This window comes from Calypte anna, chromosome 7 (assembly GCF_003957555.1).
Source record: "Calypte anna isolate BGI_N300 chromosome 7, bCalAnn1_v1.p, whole genome shotgun sequence".
In the NCBI taxonomy this organism is placed as follows: Eukaryota; Metazoa; Chordata; class Aves; order Apodiformes; family Trochilidae; genus Calypte; species Calypte anna.
Window position 1 is genome coordinate 20728761 of NC_044253.1, and position 20376 is coordinate 20749136.

Consider the following 20376-nt stretch of genomic DNA (forward strand, 5'->3'; position numbering starts at 1 on the left):
TGTGGTGTGGCTCTTCCCTTCCCCTCTTGACAACTGCAGTCTTGAACTCCAGGTTAATAATATGTGCTGCATAATAAATATTTCCTATCCCAGCTTGTCTTTCTGCTACACAGTAGATGTCCCATGGCATAGATGAGGCAGCTGCAGTCAGCATGATGCGCCATTGCCTAGGGTTAACACAAACAGAAGGGACAAAACCAGCATCTCAGGCAGCCAGAGAAAACAATGTTTGAGCTGCATGGTTTTGTCTACTGGGCAAAATGACTCATAAATAAACTTAAGCTAAAATTTGCTGCTATTGTAAACCATTATTTTTTGTCAGTGAATTCAACTTTGATCTGGGTTGCCTTGAAATTAATTCCAAATAAAAAATTAATTATTCCTCATACTCCTTGAAAAGCTTGGGAAATAGATGGCTTGTTAAGCTGTGAGATAATATTTTTTTTTGTAAAGCAGGAAAAGAGAAAGGTAGCAAACTAAAATGACTGTTCCTTTCTGTTACTTTGTAAGTGAGAGACTTTGTGTTTAAAAGGCCAGTAATTGAGAAAGTATTTTTATTATATCTGGATTTTCTACATCTTAATAGGCTACCTTGATCTATAAAATGTCACATTAAACATTATCTTGTTGTTACTGTTCAATTGCAAGTACTCATTTTGCATTAAGGCAGGAATAAAAAAGCCAGAGATGATCTTACAAATTTATAAACAATCTTCTAAAATAAGAATACATAGAATGGATCAGGTGAGCTCCAATCAGCTAATGTAATATCAACTTATTGCATTGATAAAGCACTGATAAAGACCTTAAACTCACCTGGCTCATCCTGCACTGAAGTGGAAGAGGAACACACAAGAAAACTCTTTTAGCACTTGGACTATAAACTTCCAGCAGAGAATATCTGAAAACTGTTAAAGGAAATCAGTTTTCTAACTATGCCAGACAGAGTCACAAAAAGGCACGGGACAGGGCTCTGAGATGTTACTTGTGAGCAAGGCAGTTGAATTGTGCCAAAATGTCAGCTGATTTTTTTCATCAAAAGGTGTTAACCTCAAGAAGTCCCTCTGAATTCTGTAAAATGAGAGGGAAATCATTACAAAGAACACTTTAATCCATCTTTGGATACTCCCAAGCCTGTTTTAGATGTGTATTTTCTTCCTTCATATAAAAAAATTAGCTTAGAAGACTTTTGTGATCAAGACTTCCTAGACCTGTACCAATTAGGATATAAAGATACCTGGGGCAGAGGTTAGAGAAGGGGGGGGAGGGAATCTTCCATTCTTTTGATGCTACAAAGTAGCTACAGGAAACTGAAACAACAAAGAAGCTTAAGCAGTGGCTTAATTTATCTGAGCATTCTCCCATAAATGTGTGATTTTCTGGTGACCAGCTGTGCTGGTTTCAGAGCTATGCTGAGCCAATTCCAAGTGCAAAGTGATCACAGCACATTTCAGTTTACAAGGTGGCTTTTTAGTTTCAACTCTACAGTCTACCACACAAGCATTACAGGGCTTTCTTGCTAGAAAGGATTAATCAGTATTTAATGGTTTAATTGAAAACAGGTGAAACTAATTGTCCTAATTGCTTCTTTTTAACTTCTTTTTAATATAAAATGCAGTGCAGCATGGAATGATCATGTGTAAGAAGCACAGAAACTGGCCACTGTGGAGAGTGCAGATGATGAAGAAAAGAAGTGATGATAGCAGCACAAAGAGTACATGCTGTTCAAATAGCAAAAATGAAGAAAATAAAGAAAATTGTGACGGTTCCTGGGAAAATAAGTTTGGAGATGCTACAGTATTTCAGTTGACGATTTTGATTCCTCCAACAGGCAAGTTAGTTTACATTGCTTAGTCATATTTTCTCTTACAAATTTCAGAAGTCCTTGCTAACATTAATATCAGATCTTAGAGTTTTTATAGTCCTTGTAATATTTTCAAACTTAGACCTGCAGAAATTACCTTGTTCTATAACTTGGTGACACATGCGAACTTGATGTCTGCAGACATAATTATATTTGCCAACTGGAGCAACAAATCATGTAGAAACTGATACAGACTGTGAATTGAAACATAGCATTTCAGCAGTATTGGGCTTGCTAAACTTTCTGGTTTCTAGAAATGGCTAAAAGTAAACTAGCTGATTTCCAGAGACAAGTGGAGGACCTCCCTTCTCAATTAAGTTGAAATGAATGAAAATTATCAACCTCTTTAAGGTTGTGATTCCTGAATTACTAATATTAATTTTAATGTCCACAGCATTCATCTCCTTTTGCATGGTTTTTAATTGGAGATTTTTGTAAGTGTGAACAAATTGGTCTAAATCTAAACAATTTTAACTGAATTCATATGCATGCTTTCAAAAGTGACAAGGAGTAATTCTTCATACTTTATATATATGCTGATTTCTCTGGACTAGCTTTCAAACTTTAAAATTATTCAGATATACTCTTGAGAGTCAAATTCCCTTTTAGTACATTATCTCAAGAATAGATTTGATATATAAGCTCAAGATGGTTTACATTTTGTGCTAATCTTCTGCCATTTTTTAATGCAGACATCTTTGTGGAATGTCTGCCATATGTATTTTGTCAAATCAGTTGGTGTCCACATGGTGAGGACTAAATGAACCATGTTACAATGCTGAAATAAATAGATAATAAGTTCCGTGTTTCTAAAAGTTTGGATATAATTGACTGGTATGCCTGTAGAGAGGTATGCATCTAACTCAACAGACAGTACAACTCTTTTGCTTTAAAATTGTTAAAAATACTTTGATTAAGCTGTGCTTTTGCAGGTAAGGTTTTTACCCAACTCTAGCTGTATATACAGTTAGTTGGGTATTTTTAATAAGAAGAATTTTATTTCACAAATATTAAGTTATATGGGGATGGAGAATCAGTCTGAGTGTAATCACATTCAGTGAAGTCAACTAATGAAAACCAACCTTAGCTAGCATGCTGTTCTAGGTTAGGCAGAAGAAAAGGTATAATTAAAATATTATATTAAACATATGAGTGTTAAAATTTAGGATTTATATTCATTACAGAAATTCTAAGGCCTGATATTAATGTCTAAGACTATATTGTAGCCATTTCAAGCTATAATTTTCAGGGTATAGTTAATCTTTACTGTGTATAAAGAAGAAAGTGAGAAAGAAGTGTGAGAAGGAACTCTTTTTTTACCAACGATGTGTCTAAATGTTATTGAATAAATGATTTGCATGTTCTTTCCATATGAAAAATAATTGCTCAAGTAATAATGAAGCTATCTAAGTTTGTAAGTCTTGGAGGAATAATTGGTTAATATTGTCATGGTCAGATGGGTGTGCCTGTGTCAGAAAACTTTCATGTGTTTCTTATTGCCTTTAACTGCTGTGGTATCTCTGTGTTGTATTGTTTATCTTTCAATATCCTAAAGGATATGAAACCATAGATCTTTAGATTTTTTTTATTTGTTTTTTTTTTACTTGAAGAGATTTTCCTGTGTTGCAGGGTTGGCTTTGCAGTTCTCCAGTACTTCATCTTGGGACACGGTACAATGCCTCTCTATCCTGATGGAAGCTAAAGGTCATTCCTGGAGTTCCTAACATTTCCAGCATAATCTTGTTCTTAATGCTTCTTACAGAGAATTACTGCAAAGTGGTAGAGATGGATAATTGTGAAGTTGTTTGTTTGTTTGTTTTTCAAATTATTTTCAAAATGGGTATGGAAGCTGCTTTCACAGTCCCATGCTCATAAAAAAACAAAAAATGGTGTATATGTCACAGTACTCAGAAAGTGGCCCTCTGGGAATGGGGAGTGCTTAAGGTGCCCTGAAATTTGAATGAATGCCATAGCTATTTTGTTATCTTCATACAGTGCCCATAAAAGGAGAAACTCTCATGCTCTTACTGAGTAACTGGATAAAAAAGCATGAGCAAAGACATGGACTAATATGAAGAGTCTCTGAAGGGTTACTAAGTTTTACCGAAACTAATGTGGTCTGGCTAATCAAAATTAGGAACCTATAGGGAGGCTCAACCTAGTGATTCTAATAATGATAGATTATTTCTATAAAGAAAAAAGGTGACTGTTAGAAGAATGCTGAGGAAGGAAGTTTCAGGTTGGCATTCTCGTTGGAGAGGAGTGCAAGGAGCATATTACCTGTCCTGTAGGGAGCACAGCTGTCAGAAACCAGACCACTATCCATTGTATCCTTTTGAACCCCTTCACAGACATTTATTAAATATCTTTTAAGATTATAAAGTGAGAGGCTATGCCTGATTCATTGTTCAGGGCAGTGCTGCTCATTATCTGATGTGCATAAACTTTACAAAACTGTTGTGGCTGAATATGAATCAATGAATACAGCTAAGCTGTATCTCTTGTTCCAGTGCTGAGTTGCTAACACACACACCCCCCTAGATGACAGCAATTCTGTGGTCATCTTCTTCTGGTGCAGCTATCAAAATGTCAGGAAGAGGAGTCAAGAGCACTAGGTAAACATGGACTTGAAAAAAAGTTTTGAAGGGGCAAAGCAGAAGACAGAAATTCATTACATAAATATATCTGAATATGTGTCCGTAACATGACAACTGTAATCTGATTTTCTGCCTGGAAGATCATGTCTTCAGTTTGAACCACTTCTTGTTTCTTCTCTTGGTCTGGGAGAAGTGTTTTTTCCTTATAACTGTCCCTCAATACTCTCATCATGTTCTATACTAATACTGACAAGAGAGGTGTGTGTAACAGCTGATGAGTTTGCTTAAAGCTCATGCAGTCCTCCATTACCTCAAAACAGAGATGAGCTTAATGTGAGAGTGATAATGAAATCCACTCAGATTAGAGAATGTGAGCTACTCAGTCAAACTCAGTATCTAACTTCTTGATGTGACAATTGTCCATTTTTGTAGCTATTCATGTAGTCCTCTTTGTGTTTCTGTGCTATGTTTGCACCTTGTTGTAGAATTTGAGTATTGGTTTTCTGCTTAACCACTTTCACCTGAATTAGATGTGCTAAATATTTCTTTTTGGAATATTGTAGCTAAAAAGATTACAGAATGGTGAAGGGTTTCGAGTATGATGCTGCAGAAGGCCTACTATTCTACTAGTACTGATGACCATCACAAGTGAACTGACAGACTCTTCAAGGCAAAACCTGACTTATCCACAACAGAGAAAAGAGGGTAAAGAAAAAAGAAAAGCCTAGTTTGGTTCAAAACTGTAGTGGTCCTGAAAACTTTTGAGACGTAAGAAAGCCCATACCTGAGACTTAGTTATGATTTGAGGAGTGTTCTTAAAAGTATCAGAAAAGCTTATGTGTATTGTTTCTTGAGGATTCTTTATGAAATATGCTTAATTTAAGTAAATCCTGTATTAAAAGAGTCCAGCTCTCCACATTCTGAGATTGGAGAGCCAAACTGCATTATCTCTTGTAGCAGCATTACTGAAATTACTGAATGTTCTTCTGGTAAACTGATGCCCTCCTATGGGATAAAAAGATATAATTCAGTGAGACATGTAACAATTAGAACAGCATATCACAAGGGGAAGATCCAGGCATTAGCTGTCTTAGTTCTACATTGTACTGGGAAGTATTATGGAAGGCAGGAAATAAAATTTATTTCAAATGTAGTGAAAACAGTTGCAATTCCCTGAAACTGGTAGCGAGTGGACTTACTGCTTGTACTATCATTTTCATTACCATTTTTTCAAGCTACAATCACAGCTACCCAACTTAAGTGATTTTGTTTGATCAGCCTAGATAAATAATCCTTCCCACTGGGCTTTATTTTGTTATGGTTTGGAAGTAAGGGAGTTCTTCATTTGCTTCCACTGGGGAAGTTATTGAGGGTTGGGATTTGCTGCTGTGATTGTCTCAGGATGTGGATTATTCTTTGGGATGTTTTTCAGATGAAGCAGATCAAAACGGACAGCAACACATGCCAGCATGGATCAGGAAGGGGACATCCTGAAACAAGAAGCCACAAAGTACGTATAACAATGTGCTTCAAATTAGACTTTTTCTGAATGTCCTTCATCCCAGCAGTGCTGAATGTTCTAGCTGGCAGGTCATCTTGAGTTGTCTTTGAAATTAGGGACATGGTCCTTAAATGTGGGACAGTTGGGCACATAGGTGACAGACTGATCATAAAACCCAAAGCAGACACATTGCTCACCTTCAATATATTCTTGTCAAGTGCCATAGAACAGCAGAAGTTGTCTCTACAATAGGAGTATAAATCTGTAAACTTTACCAGATTTCCTTTTGTAGAATTTCCTGGGCCGGGGCAAATAATTAGAGCAAATTTTTCTTGGTAGGTTCATTTTATTGATTACAATCAGTCATATCTGTATTTTTCAGTACTGCAGGTGATAGGAAAGTTCTGAAATATTTAGTTTTGAACAGTTTTCCAATTTTTCTTTGTTAAGGAAATTTTTCATTTAAATAATTACATTCTATCAAAGATGCAAGTAAATGAGACATAATTGTGTACCTGGAAATGTTGGGAAAAGAAATAGGTACCTAGTACAATGAAAAAAATAGAGCAACTATTTCAGGAATATCACAGATGTTCAGTGTACCTACTGTACTTTTTGAAGGAAAGAGCATTCCTGGTCTCAACTAGCTAAAATATTCACAATCCAAACAAAAACAGCAATTAAAAGGCAACAGAGAGAGAATTCTCATTGAGGAAAAAACAACAATCATAATGATCACCTGAATTTACTTCCCTGCCTGCAGATAAATGCATATATAATGTGACTGAAGTTCAGTATATGAAGAAATCAAGGAACATTGTGACAGGGTGCTTCTCCCCTGTTTGCTTTTCCATTGGTAGGTAGTTACATTGTTAACCCCTTATAGTGCAGGCTGGTGGCACTCCTGTCACTTAAAACCTCATAAGCAGCTCCTAGGACAATGACTCTTCAAAGCCACCACAGAATCATGGACTGGTCTTTGTTGCTAAAAGGTATTTACTGCATTGCTTTATTCCTGTGCCCCCCCCCCCAGGGTACTCAAGATTCATATTTTAGTATGTCTGGCTAATGAATGGAGCTGAGCTAAAAAAGACACCATCATTCTGGCTTTTTAAAGTGAGTTCTAACCAATGCCCTGGTGACAAGCTTCAGCTAGGGAAATTCAACAAGGGAACTGCACATCTGTGTCCTGCTGTCTTGCAGATATTGCATGCCAGTGATTTTTCTTGTGATTCACATCCTCAGTAAATGTCTGGGTTCAAAGCAAAGGCCAAGTCTTCTCGGGCTCCAGCCTCCAAAGACATCTCTGTAACCTGTGCCTACAGTCCACTCCAGCAATAGCCACAGGGAAGGGACTGACTCACGGAGGAGAAAGGAGCAAGGAGGGGTTGAGCAGAGAGCTCAGGCAGTGAAGCTGAAGGGGAAGGCTTTGAACTCTGTCACTGACACCGGTTCCTCTGTCAGTGGCCTCGCCTGGTCATGAACATCTAGGAAGGGTGTTTCATAGGTCTCGGCTGCTGAGGCGACTACTGAATGAAGTCTCCAGAGCTGGAGTGGTTAGGTGGGATTTTTAGGGGGGTTCGCTGCAAGCGAGTTACCCAGCGTTTCCTGGCGTGGTGTACAGCCGCGCTGTAGATGAGCGGGAGGAATAAGGGGGACAGAACCCGCGAAGCCCCAGGATTTGCCGTCTGTCGCTTCTCCTATGTCCGCTGGGGTCAGGACGAAAAAACCCTCCCTCAGCACGGCCTCGGGGCCACCGCAGCGGCTGCCGGGCGGGCTCGGTGCAGGCCGGCTTTGTGAGGGTCTGGGCTTGAGATGCAGCACCACCTAGAGGGGACGGGGGCGGTGCCGGTCTCGGCGGCCTTGGGTTTCAGTGCTCTCTCGCCCGCTGGAGAGCGAGGCGGGTTGCGTGCCCGCCTGAGCTGTGTGGAGCTGCTGCCCTCGCCGACCCCCCCAGGCAGGGCCCCCTCTCTTTTCCCCGGGCTGTGCCTCTGACCTTGCCGGGACAGGCGGAACCGGAGCCGCGGACGAGGGCGGGGCGGGCGCTGTCCGCGGTGCTGAGCGGGGCGGGGGGCGCCGAGGTGGCAGAACGACTCTTATTTCCAGCGTGGCGCGGAAAGCCCGCTGGTTTTCATTGTCTGGTTTCTTACCCCGACAAGCCTCAGCGCCTCCAAGGATGTAAATATTTATGTTAAAGCATGTCTGTTTACGCCAGACACACGCACTTCTGGAAGGCCGGGGGGGAAGGAATGAGCGCACACGCTGTGTGCCTGCCGGGCACAGACCCAGTCGGGTCGCGCCTTGCAATGACTGCTGGTTTAAAGTTTCTTGCCTGATCTTTCGTTGACTCCTTTTGTTGATTTCCTATGAATGCTTCTTTACGTTTATTAAGACAACTAATTACAGTTATAATAATATATCTCATGTTCTGCTCTGAGCAAACATTTTGCCTGATCGGTTGAGACCACCTTTAAAACGACAGCCAGAATTAGATGGCAAAAACTTATGTCAGATGGGGCTGTTAATTCCTCTAAAACTATGTTTAAAAGCTGGCTTTTGTGCTGCTGGTGTTTTCGTTGTGTGTTCAGTTCCTAGACAGTAAGTGTGCTCAGCAAAGCAATTGTCTTGGTTACTTAATGCTGTCAGTCGACCGATCTCCTGTCAAAAAAGAGCTTGTAAGTTTTTGCTCTCCCCTCGAGTCCTTCAAGAAGGACACGTCCCTGCTGCTCGTTGAGCTGCCCATCACTCCCTGCACGGGATTAAATTCTCTGGCTCCATCGAGCGGTTTCCCCTCCTCCCGTCTCATTGCAGATTCCTCTCAGCCCTTTATGTGCCACTTCTGTGAGAAGGGTTTGGTTTAGGCATCTGCGTAGCTACCGTGACATGCTGAAACGTAGCACCGTGGTCACCACCGCAAAGCGTTGGTGGAGCATGTTTGGAGGGTGGAATGAAGAAACACAGATTTGGGGTCATCGGGGGTGCAAAAAAACCCCGTTGTCTTGATGTTTCTCATTTTAGCTCAAGGGGTGTCTGGTATGAAATCGTAATCTAACGGGAGCGGTGAGGGCAGGTCACAGAATCCAGGTGATACCCCGCGGCCGGGAGGACACAAAGAACGGCGGTGCCCGGGCCTCTGCCACCCTCTGGCGGAGAACGGGGCGGCGGGCGCTGCCGGCAGCCGCCCAGGGAGCCAGCGGGGCTCACCAGCCCCTCGGCACAGAGAAAAGGGGGTGGCTTTGCTGAGCTACATTGAACACGGACCCGGGCTGGCTCACTCTCGGCCCGCACTGTGCGCAGGGGTGTGCCGGGACCGCACAGACGGTGGGAGTTGGGGTTCGGCCCAATGTCCTCTGACCGTACACGGATGTGCGAGGTGCTCCGCGCCTGTTAGCACAGCCGACCACCTCGGAGCAGGGCAGGGCACCTCGGAGCAGGGCGGAGCAGGACAGGCAGGGCAGGGCAGGTGGGGAAAGCCTCCGGCGCTGCCGGACTCAAGAGGGGCCTCGCAAGGCAGAACCCCCTGTCTATGCAGCTGCCCCCACCGCTGCTGGGTAGCCCTCCAGCCTCTCCGGAGCGAAGCGGGCCGGCGGTGGCAGCTGGGTCCGGGTGGGCCGCCCCTCCCCGCCCCAGCCGGCCGCCCCGGCAGTCCCCAGCCCCCCGTGCGGAGCGGTGCGGAGGGGGTGGCGGCAGCCCTGTGACTCATGCCTGCGTCGAAGCAGATCAACCGGCGATTCACGCTTTTCAAAAAGCAAATCCGAGCACTTCTGGAAAAAAAGGTCATCTCGCATTAAATTCTGCTGCGCGATTGGTATTCCGACGTCGTTCCTGGTGGAGTTTATAAACGGCGGGTCGCTCCCAGGCTGGAGTCTCCCTGCCTGCCTGGATTCCGGCAGTAACTGTGTCCTCACGCCCCTTCGGTAAGTCTCCTCTAAACAGCTTCCTATTTTCAAACCTTTGCAAACCTCTTTCAAGGTCTGGATTTATTTATTTATTTATTTATTTTCTAAAATATGTTTTGGTGGCTGTCCTACCTATAAAGGCAAAACGAGTATTTTGAGACAGCCAGTGCCTTACACATTGCGTTAACCTGTTACTTCACTTACAGGCATTGTCTAGAGAATCTGTTCTGCTTTATGTCTTTTTAGTTCTGTTTTTTTGTTATTGTTTTTTACGAACAAAAAACTCACGAAATACCTGGTTTTCATTGAAACAATTGATCCGTTGCGTTTACACGCGGGTGTAAAGCCACACGGCAGTGGGAATGAATCAGTAGCTATTGACTTGAAAAAAGCTTCTAACAAAGAAAGCGTTCGTTCGTTATCGCGACCTTCATTTTCTGTACAAGGAGAATAAAATAAATCGCAGGTAGCCGTGGGGACAAAGAGACGAGCGGGGCACTGACCCGGCAATTCTCGATCAGCGACCCTGTAAGGGTTATCGGAGCGCCGTGTCCGTCAGGAAGGATCTGAACATCTGGCGAGGAGCTAAGGCTGGACCAGCACCTTCCTTCCCCCAGACAAACGTGCTTTCTCCTGCCATTTGTGCTGCTGGGTAGTGATGAAGCGCGCACTAGTCCCGATTTGCTGAAACGTGTGTGCGAATACACATGTGTGTCATTGGAACCGGGCAAAACGCACCTTTGTAGTGGTGGGGGTTTACCAGTCTGTCCTGAATTCTTAGCCTGGCGTATGTTTGGGGCTCGGATGATAGCGCACAGAAGTGGGCTCCGTTTGGGATTGTAAATCGTTTGGGCTGGTAATTTCGAAGCCCCCTTTGCACGTTTCTATTTGACGCGAGCCACGTAATTGCCCTGCTCAGCGGTCACCGATATAATTGCGATAGACTTCATGCTCTGCTAAATCCATCATTCAGGCTCGGGGGGGGGTAGAGCACTCGACATCTAGCGAAGGGACGATTTTACTCTTCAGCCTGTCGAGGCATTTTGCCTGCTCCCGCCCTCCCAGCCCCTGCCTGTCCTGCTGCCTCCCCGGGACCTGCGTGGCTAACGCCGGGCTGCAGGCTGCTGCCCGCCGGCCTCCGGACGGAACTCCGGTGCGGTTGTCCAGGAGACCAAATTACTAAAACCGCCTTTTCTGCCTTCCAGCAAATTCTTCGTTGCCCACCCCTCAGAGGAATATCGGAGGAAACCCGGGCTCCGGGGCTTTTCTGAAGGGATGGCTTCCTCCGCTCCCTCGTCCTCCAACGACGCTCCGGACCCCACCCCAACTAATTTACGACCCACAAGTAGGTTTTAATATTTTCCTCGTTTAAAGTATTTTGGAGGCTTTCCCCATCTACGCTTAGAAAGATCAATTTCGAAAAGAAACGATAAATCCGTTCCGCGCTGTTAAGCAAGGTGTGGAAAGTGCTCCACACAAAGAAACCATCTTCCTGGTGGCAGCGGGAGAGGTTGGTCCATGGCGATTAAAACGCTGGGAGTAAAAGCCCATCTAAGCTGCTTTTATCGTACAGACACATTTGAGAGATTTAGACAATAAATTGAACCCCTAGATGGCAAAAAAATTTGGGATGCTGTAAGGGATGTGGAGAAAATGTATCAGATAAAGGGCGAAGTTACACCCACTGTTTTAAAGCGGGAGCCTGTTCCCCCCCTTACATTTTATAAATGCTAATGCTGCAGCTTCCTTTCAGCCTACGCTGAAGCCTGTAATCAAGCGAAATTTGAATGCTAATTGTAGCTTTTCAAAGCCTTGTGTTCCAAATTGCTCTGAATTCGCCTTGAGTTATTGAGGTGTGAGTGGGAAGCAGAGGCTGCTGCAGGTGGATAGAGAATCAGTTTATAGCCCTGCCAGTCAATTCAGACCGTCGCCAACCGAAAATAAATGAAAAAGAGGCTCGATGCCATAAAGCATAACAGACAAAGAGCGAGCAGCAGTAAGAAATGAAAGGTTGTCAGGCACAGCAAAGCGAGAAATAGCTTTTACCCTGAAAGGGCTACGAGGCATGAGCACAGAAATCATTATTGTCATTACTCTGCAACTGGAAGGAACGGGGGAGGGGGCGAACGGCGGCACCGGGTCTTGTTCCAGGCGGGGGTGACAGGCTCTGCCTTTGGCAGAGGTGTGACACGCAGAAATCAAATTAGCTGGCAACGCGGCTAAAAATGAGATAGCCTCTATCACCCGCTCCCCCACCCCCTTCCCGCTCCGGGGTTCTCAGCCCTCCCGGCCGCGCTGAAGCTTTTCCCCCGCTTCTCCGTCCCCGAGGGCCTGCCCGCTGCCCTCTCCGCCCTGGTGACCCGCCGGACGTTCCGACCCCTCTGTCGCCTTCTCACTCTCCAGCATCACCCCGGCTTCCTGTACCCCCCGCGGCCACCAACCCTCCCTGCCGACGGAGGGCAGGAGGCCACCCCGGGGGGCTCCCACCGCCCGGCGGGGGGGGCAGGGGTGGCGGGCCATGGCGGTCCCCACGGCGGTCTCGCTTCAGAGGCCGCCTCACGGTTCCACGCTGCCCTTGCGGCTGCCCCGGGCCTGGGGGCTGGGGGCTGAGGGGCCCGGCAGTGCACAGGGCCAAGAGCGGTGCCGCCTTCAGCTAAAGTACTTTGGTACTCTCTTCCCCCAGGCTTATCTGGGGACGGCTATGGCACAGCCGAACCACGGCTTGCAGGGGCTGGGATATAGCCCCGTCGCAGCCATCGGAGCTGTCGCTCCGGCGGCGCTGACCCCGTGGATGTGCAGGGCTGCCGGGCGACGGGCTGTCGGCCCCGGGGTGGCGGGCCGAGACGCGGAGTACTGGGGTGCCGTGCCGGGAGTTTCCCAGGTGCGGCCGTCGGAGGCTCGTCAGTCGGGCCGAGGCTTAGCGCCATTCAACTCCCATCATGTAGTCAAATACTATTTTTCACTCAATTAGTTCCTGAACTCTTTTTGTGACCCCATTTCACGCCACTTTATTTTAAGCTGCCACGTCCCCGGAGCCCTGGCAGTAAATTATTAGATATTCGGGTCCCAGGTGCCTTACCCTCTCCTCTCGGCGGGCTAGAGTGTCACCCTGCTGTCACCCGAGCATCAGCCGCCCATCACCCGTCACGCTCCGGCGCTGCCGGGATCGGGAAGCAGCAGTTTCTCCCTGAACTCCGGGAAGGGGAGGGGGGGGCTGCGCGGGGGGCCGTGGGGGTGTCGGCGAAGCGTCCGGGGAGACCCGCTTCCCCAGGGGAACGAACGTCTCTGCCCTCTCTTCCAGCTTACGACTCGTGGTGCGGCGTGGCTCATGGGTGCACCAGGAAGATCGGGTTGAAGATATGCGGTAAGTCCGCCCACGCCATCGCCCCACACACTGTCTCTGTGCAACCTGCCCTGAACCCGCCGGGGCCTGGGGCCCGCCCGCGGCAGTGGGCACCGGGGCGGCCCCGGCCCAGCCACACCGGCCCCGCCCAGCCTCGGGCGGTGGCCTCGGACGCCCCCTGCCTGCCGCACGGCGCCCCCGCCCCACCGTGCACACCGACGGCTGCGCCCCGCCTTGGGTTTGCCTTGGCCCAAGCGTTGTCCGCCGCGAAGACACGGCTGAGCGCCCCGCCTCCCCTCCAGCCAGAAACGGGGCTGTACAGGAGGCTGGCGGCGAGGAACGAGCCGTCGGGAGGGGTGGGCTGGGGGGTGGGGAGTTGGCCGCCTCTCACTGTCTGAAATTTTTCAACCTTATCTGACTAGAAAATACAGACCTCTTGGGGGGGAAAGATTAACGAGAGCCTTATTAAAGAGCAATTCGTCAGCTCGCTGTGCTGGTAAGATAACGCTGGCAGCCAGTCAGCGCACAGGCACATGAAATGCAGGAAAGGAAACAAATGCACGGTCAGATCGTAGCAGGAGATTCATTTGCGGATAACAAGCTGTCTCCCTTCTCCAGACTCCTCAGTTGTGCCTTCGCTTTCGCAAATCTTCAGTTTCTGATGGGAAAAATATTTCAGCTTGGCCTGTGGCCCGTATGGATATAAATTATTTCCCATTTTCCCCATCTATCTCTTGGGGTGCGGGCAGGGATGTGAGATTGGGGGATTATTTCGTGGGAGAAACGGGCCTTTCCAGAACAAAGATGTGTTTAAACGTCTTGCCCTACTTGCCCGAGTGGAAGCTCATTTGTTAAACGTTTTGTTACCTGAAAGTTTGGACTGAAAAAGAAACGGGGTGCGAAATGTTTAGCCCTGTGTCTTTTAGAGAATTCTTCTGTACCCGCAGGCGACATTGAGTAGTCGCTTAGTTCTATAAATAGCTCTTGATCTGGGTTTAATGGACCGTTTCCCTACCAGTCCCTTCAGTGGCTGGAGAGATGGGCTTTTTCATCATCATTTTAATTTAGCCCGGCAAGCAGAACTGATAAAGTAACGCACCGTTAGGCTTGTTCCGTGTTGCTAGACTACCGGGGTTACAGAGGGACATCGCAGCTTTTCTCAATCAGATCAAATACACTGAAAATGAAAGATCATTTTGGATTTGGAAAAGGCAAAGGAGGCTTTGTGAAGGGAATTCGAAACAAGCAAGGCTCCTGTATTTTTGGCTCGGGTTTAGTGTTCGGGTTTACTTTTCTGTCTGTTTTCTGTTTTACACGAAAAATACACCTCGAACAGTGACGGTGGTTAGGAAAAACCAGATTCGATCACGACCGCTATTTTTGCTCGTCGTTGTTTTGTTGGTTTGAGGAGAGCATGAGCTCTCCCACTTGAATCCAATATCCGCACAAAGACAGAGGGGAAGGTGGCATTGCCAAGAATCCTAGTTAAACATGCTAAACAAGTTGACATTTGACTATTAGAGGTGATATCACCTCGTCCTTACCTTTCACAGGACATCATTCCGGACTCCAGTATTGCACAAAGCTATAATAAATCAGGCGCCTCGGAACTCCTCTTTCTTTGTGTAATACACAAAAATCGATTAATTTTGAATGCAAACTTTAATTAAGGGTTGATCTCAGAGCGAAGCCAGGCATTGAACTGTCCGTTCTCCCACCTGTGTTGTGTACTGTGTACTGACATTTCCGGTAATTAGGTATCCAAGATGTATATGTCATTTTTTTTTCTCAAACGGACCGATTTAAGGATTAGCTTCTTTCTTTTCTGGTTGAAAGCCACCGCCTGTATAGAGCCCTGCCGCTGCCACACCCCCATGCTCTTCATCTCTGCACATATCCACTTGAAAAAAGAGAACACATATTAAAGTAGTTTAATGAACTGTCACGCCAGGCAAACCACTGGTAGATTATCCCCTGTGCCTGGAGTTGCACGCTACACCTTTCACTCCCACCTCGGCAATTAGTGTCGCTGCTGGGACCGATCCTGCTAACACTCGCTCGGCATTAATGGAAATACTCGACGTAGTAAAATTACTCAGGTGTGTCTGCAGCTGTTTATCCCCGGCCTGCTGATAACTCTCCAGCCCAGGGAGCAACGCAGAGGAGTAGGATTTTAGAAGCAGCCATGTGAGTTAGACACTCATCTCATCTCTGGAGTCAGTGGGATTTATGGTCGCAGTTCACGCAGGCGGTGCTGACCCCCCGGACGCGGAGGGAACCAAGACCTCCCGCAGCCGCCACCGACGTGCAGCTACTCACGGCCACAGCAGCAGCTAGGACAGCTCTGTCCCCGCCCCGTAAGCTGAGGTCCCCGAAGAGCGACGAAGCCGAGGGGGCTTCATATGCCTGCCTGCTGCAAGGCCTGATGAAATACCGCGTCGGATTTGTGGTCACGGCGGGAACGGAGAGGCTCCCTGGACAGTCTGGGCTCGGCTTTGAAAAAACTGTCTCTAAAAGCACACCGATAAAAATACCTGTCCGTGGAGCACCTGCGGGAAATAACTGCTGCTGGGAAAGGCTGCGCTCTCCACTGCTACTGGAGAAGCAGGGGGGATGCTCTTTCATTCGCTGCTACTTGCTGGATCTCTCCTACAATGACCCTTCTTTTCGCACAGGATACAGATGAAATGCCTGCTACAGTGATGAGCTTCCCCTTGGGTGTCGAAGAGCCCTCGAGGGCAGACTGCCACGCTTCCCCGCACCCGCAGCGGCCTCCACCCTGACGGGGTGGGAGCTCGGGGACCCAGAGGGTCCGGCGGCCCCAAAGCGTGGGCTCCACCATGTACCGGACGCCCCAAATCCGCGAGGCGCTGCCGAGAGACCTAGGCGAACGACGTATAGTCCGCAGCGGAACGAGCTACTGGCGAACGGAAGAGGGTTCCTTCTTTCACGGCTTTTCTCCCATCTCCGCCGTCGGGCCGCACCCAATCCCAGCTGATCCTCGCCACCTGCGCTCGCTGCCGCCGGCTGGGGGAGAGAAAAAGGGGGCCGGGGAGCCCCTTCAGGGCAGAAACGCTGCCAAGTCATTGGGCCAAGGGGTGAGCTCCGTGCCTCCGGCACGATGTCACCACCGCCTCCTTCGCATAGCCCTAGTTCGGCTAATGCCTTCAGCGAAGCCCTGGGCTTTCTCAGCCCGATGAGAGACGAACCGGAGGCAACTGCAGCCTTTCCCGGTTAGTGAAGCGCTTTCCCACCGGAGCCTTCGAGGGATGTGTGACTGTCTGCACGCCGAGAAGAGCGCAGGTTGTGCGGCGAAGAGCACGGCTCTAGGGAGGAGGGCTGCTGTTCTTGCAGACGTCTCTTCTCATGGAACTCTTCCCTCTGATCATGGCCGCCGGGAGCCTAAGAAGAAAGGCAAGTGGAAACATAAAGCAAATTGAAGCCACGGGGCCGGGGGAAAGATCGTTCCGGAATTCAGTCTTGACTGTATCAGCTGTGCCACCTCATGAGCAGACGAACAGCACTAGCTGTTGCAAGAACCCCTAAAAGCAGTAACAAGAAAAGTAAAATAACTACAAACAAAACAGAAAAGCCCTGAAAACAAGCAAGCAAACAAAAAAACAACCAACCCAAACCAAAACGCTAATAACTGCAACACTAAACACGTCACTGATCCTGGACGGCTACTCTTAACTCATGCACTGAAATTCCCTTAAATGGTTTTTGTAGTATTCCTAATATTAGCACAGAATGAAACTGATTGGTATAAAATCAGTCTTAAAAAGCAAAACGGGAAGTGCTCAATTAAAGGATGGGCTAGACAAACCTGTCTGCGAACAGCACTGTTTGAAGACTACTGTGGGTGCTCCATTGATGCCGAAGGGGTTGCCGGCCGCAGTTACGCTCTGAGGAGCCCTCAACGAGACTGTCAGGCTGGCACCGAGTCCGAGGCACAGGTACTGTGCCGGGAGCTCAGTGTCGCCGCCATTGCCCCCTACGGAGGTGCAGCCCCAGGATCTGCCCAAGATGCAGAGGGCACGGGTGGGCGCCCGGCTGGAGGTGCCCCCAGTCCCGGTTCTCTGTGGGGTCTCCGGAGAGCGGACAGTGATAAAGGGAAACAAGGCCAAGGGCAGTTACGGCATTGTTTTTACCCCCGTCAAACTCCTCCTTTGTGGCCCCAGCCACGACGAGCGTTGGTTTCAATTGTTACTTGCTAAAAAAAAAAAAAAAAAAAAAAAAAGGAGGCCGACGCTGCCACGCTGTCTATTCCAAACGACCAGCACGCTCGTTGCAGCCTGGGAGGTCACTGTCTGTGGCCTTCGTTATTAACGAAAAGCCCAACGCTATCCATGTTTTAGCGGGTCACAATCTTAATTGTTATTCCTTCCTAGTTCAAATAGACGTTACCATAGGCTCTGCGCGGCGCCCACCGCCGTAATTCTCGAGGCGAGGGGATTAATATTTGCGGTTGCACAAAGCACCAGCAGTTGAGATCGGGTCCCGGGCTGCAGGGCTGTGTGTCTTTAGTGAGAGCCGAGCTCCTGGAGAGCCCGGGGATGATTAACGTTAGTATCAAAGCATCTTTTCAGGTGGAAAATCCTCATCTCCTGAGCACGTGCTGGTACGTACTGATAACAGGAAGGTGGGGTTGGTGAGTGTTACCGGTGTCCCTAGAGGTCTGTCGCTCTCAGACCCGCTGCTCCAGAATGGCTGCTTGTTCTCATGCCTTTTGCGCGTGAGAGCACCACGAGGAGAGCTGAAAGTGGCCCTGATTTTAATCATACATCATTGCCCCTGTCTGCTGGGTCCATAAACTTCGCCTGCAGGCTGAAATAGCATTGACTCATCCTGAATTCTCTTCCAGTGGCTGATTACTGAAGTGGAATCTGTCTGATCGACTTAATAAGAATTTACCACTGCACTAAATGACGAAAATTTGTTTTTTGCATGGCTGGGTTTTTGCCGTTGATGGCATTTTGAGCTCTCCCTCCTGGAGGCAAATAATCCCCATAAATACTCTTATTCCTGACCTCATTAGTCAGATCCAGGGCCAACACCGTTTTGAACTGTTCTGTAGAGAGCTGCTTTAGATATTTCTGAATATGTTGGGAAGCGAGAAAACTCTGACTTGTGCACCTTGCAATAACAATGTAGGGTTCCTGCAAAGGACCAACAGCATGGAAGACAAGGGCCGGATTGTCAGCTCCCTGAAAGAAAGGCAGTCCTCCAAGAGCCTGCTGGCGTGCGAGAATAGCGGGAAGGAATCCAGGTTTCGGCGCACCGAGACAGACTTCTCCAATTTGTATGCCAGAGGTAAAAGCTTCTGCTTGCTCCAGTTCGGCCACGTCCCTTAGTAGCCTGCCCTCACTTTCCTTAGAAACACGTTTGGCCCGTGCTTTCACTTGGTTGTTTTTGAAGGAAGCTTCATATTTGTGTGTTTGCTGAGAGCCGCACTGGTGATGCATACAAGTTTCCTGAAAGGCAATTTTATTTACTTTGGGCTGATTCTCTGAGCTCACCTCCAGCGGTTCCTCCAGGGTCACTCCATATCCAGCCTCCGGGAGGAAAATAATTTTATATTTTATTTCCTCCTCAGTTAAATGGCAATGAAACGGTCTGTGGTTGTTGGCACGGGGCCACTGACTGGGAGGGTGGGGAAGAGAAATCAGTCCCTTCACGTAGGGGTGAGGGGCCGTCGCAAGACAAGGGCAAGTGCGGTTTTGGGGCACTCTTGACCCACGAGGAGGTGAGTGTTCCGGGGCGTGCTCTTGGCCGGGGTGCCTCGGAGGTGCCCCCGCCGTTCCCACAGGGCGAGAGGGGCCGGGACCCCCAGAGGCAGAGGTGGGGTTCAGTCTTTGGGTAGCAAGCGGGGAGACCCGGGACCGGGCGCTCTCCCCACTACAAGCCAGGATGCGCAGGGGCCACAGCTTCCAGGTGATAGGGCTGCGGGCGGACGGACGGTGTTTCTTCATCTCTGCCTCTGGCTGCTAAAGCAGGTGCTGACAGCTGCTTCGTCCTGCAGATTTGCTGCCGGCCAAGAATGGCGAGGAGCAGACTATGCAGTTCCTGCTGGAAGTGGTGGACATCCTCCTCAACTACGTGAGGAAGACGTTTGACAGATCCACCAAAGTGCTGGACTTCCACCACCCCCACCAGCTCCTGGAGGGCATGGAAGGCTTCAACCTGGAACTCTCGGATAACCCCGAGTCCCTGGAGCAGATCCTGGTAGACTGCCGGGACACTCTGAAGTACGGAGTTAGGACAGGTAGGTTCTCGCACACTACTCCGGGTAGTCCCGCCTGGGGCTTTTCTCTGACCCTCGGTGAAGGAAGGGGGCTTGAGCCCGCAGAGATAAGCCTGCACCCCGTCCACGCCCTCGCCTCTGCATCCCTGGGGGCTCAGTTGCAGGGCTGTTTGCGGGCGCCAGAAATGTCTCCATTCGGAATCTTCAGTTACTGATTGACGCTCCATCCATCCCCGGCGAGCAGGGCTCAGTGCTGTTTGTAGTGCCCAGAAACAAGTTTTTCAGACGTAATCTCTTTCACTTGATTAAATGCGAGCTGTCTCTATCCCCGGGGAGCAATATCATTAGGTAAATGAGGGCATAAATGACACTGAATTTGCAGTTTTTCTTCTTTATATTCACCAGAGGTTTAATGGAAAGGAGACTGAAATACTGGGAATCGTCAATAAAGGAACGTTGTGGATATCAGCCCTTATGAATCAGATAGAAATTCCCCTTTAAAATAATTTACTGTGTGAGATGTAGCCAGGCTCTAGAGTAAATTCTCTGCTCTTTTTGGGTGTTTGGCCTGAATTGTTTTACATCTGTGTCAGCAGAAAGCTCGGCTGGCCACAAGCCCCTATTGCTCTAAGTGCCCAAGCAGGTCAGAAGTGGAGAGAGAGCGGAGCGGGGCCCGTGTCTCCTCTCTCCACTTCTGGTCCAGCCTTTCAGGGCTGCAGTGCTCTGCCCGGCGAGCTGCCCCTCGGCTGGGCTGGGCTCGGCGAGTGGGGCTGCCGTGGGGGGCGGCGGAACCCCCCAGGAGCTGAAGCGGCGGGAACTACGTTGAGGGAGGGAAGCTTTTGTCTCACAGTCTCTGGCTGGGCAGCTGCGAGAAATGATCCTGAAGGACAGGGCGCTGCTTTCTGCGCTGTTCACCGACGCAGGGCAT

General features: G+C 48.3%; 1 protein-coding gene across 1 annotated transcript in view; it reads left to right on the top strand.

Annotated features, from left to right (window-relative positions):
* The first annotated feature begins 9666 nt into the window (after positions 1 to 9666).
* The window catches only part of GAD1 (glutamate decarboxylase 1), a 30865-nt gene continuing 20155 nt past the window's right edge, over positions 9667 to 20376 (top strand). Inside the window, exons 1-5 of the mRNA XM_030454027.1 lie at positions 9667 to 9879; positions 11067 to 11206; positions 13163 to 13225; positions 18359 to 18517; positions 19227 to 19469. Of these exons, the coding sequence (XP_030309887.1) occupies positions 11137 to 11206; positions 13163 to 13225; positions 18359 to 18517; positions 19227 to 19469 (535 nt within the window). The 5' untranslated portion in view covers positions 9667 to 9879; positions 11067 to 11136. The remainder of the gene's footprint in view (positions 9880 to 11066; positions 11207 to 13162; positions 13226 to 18358; positions 18518 to 19226; positions 19470 to 20376) is intronic.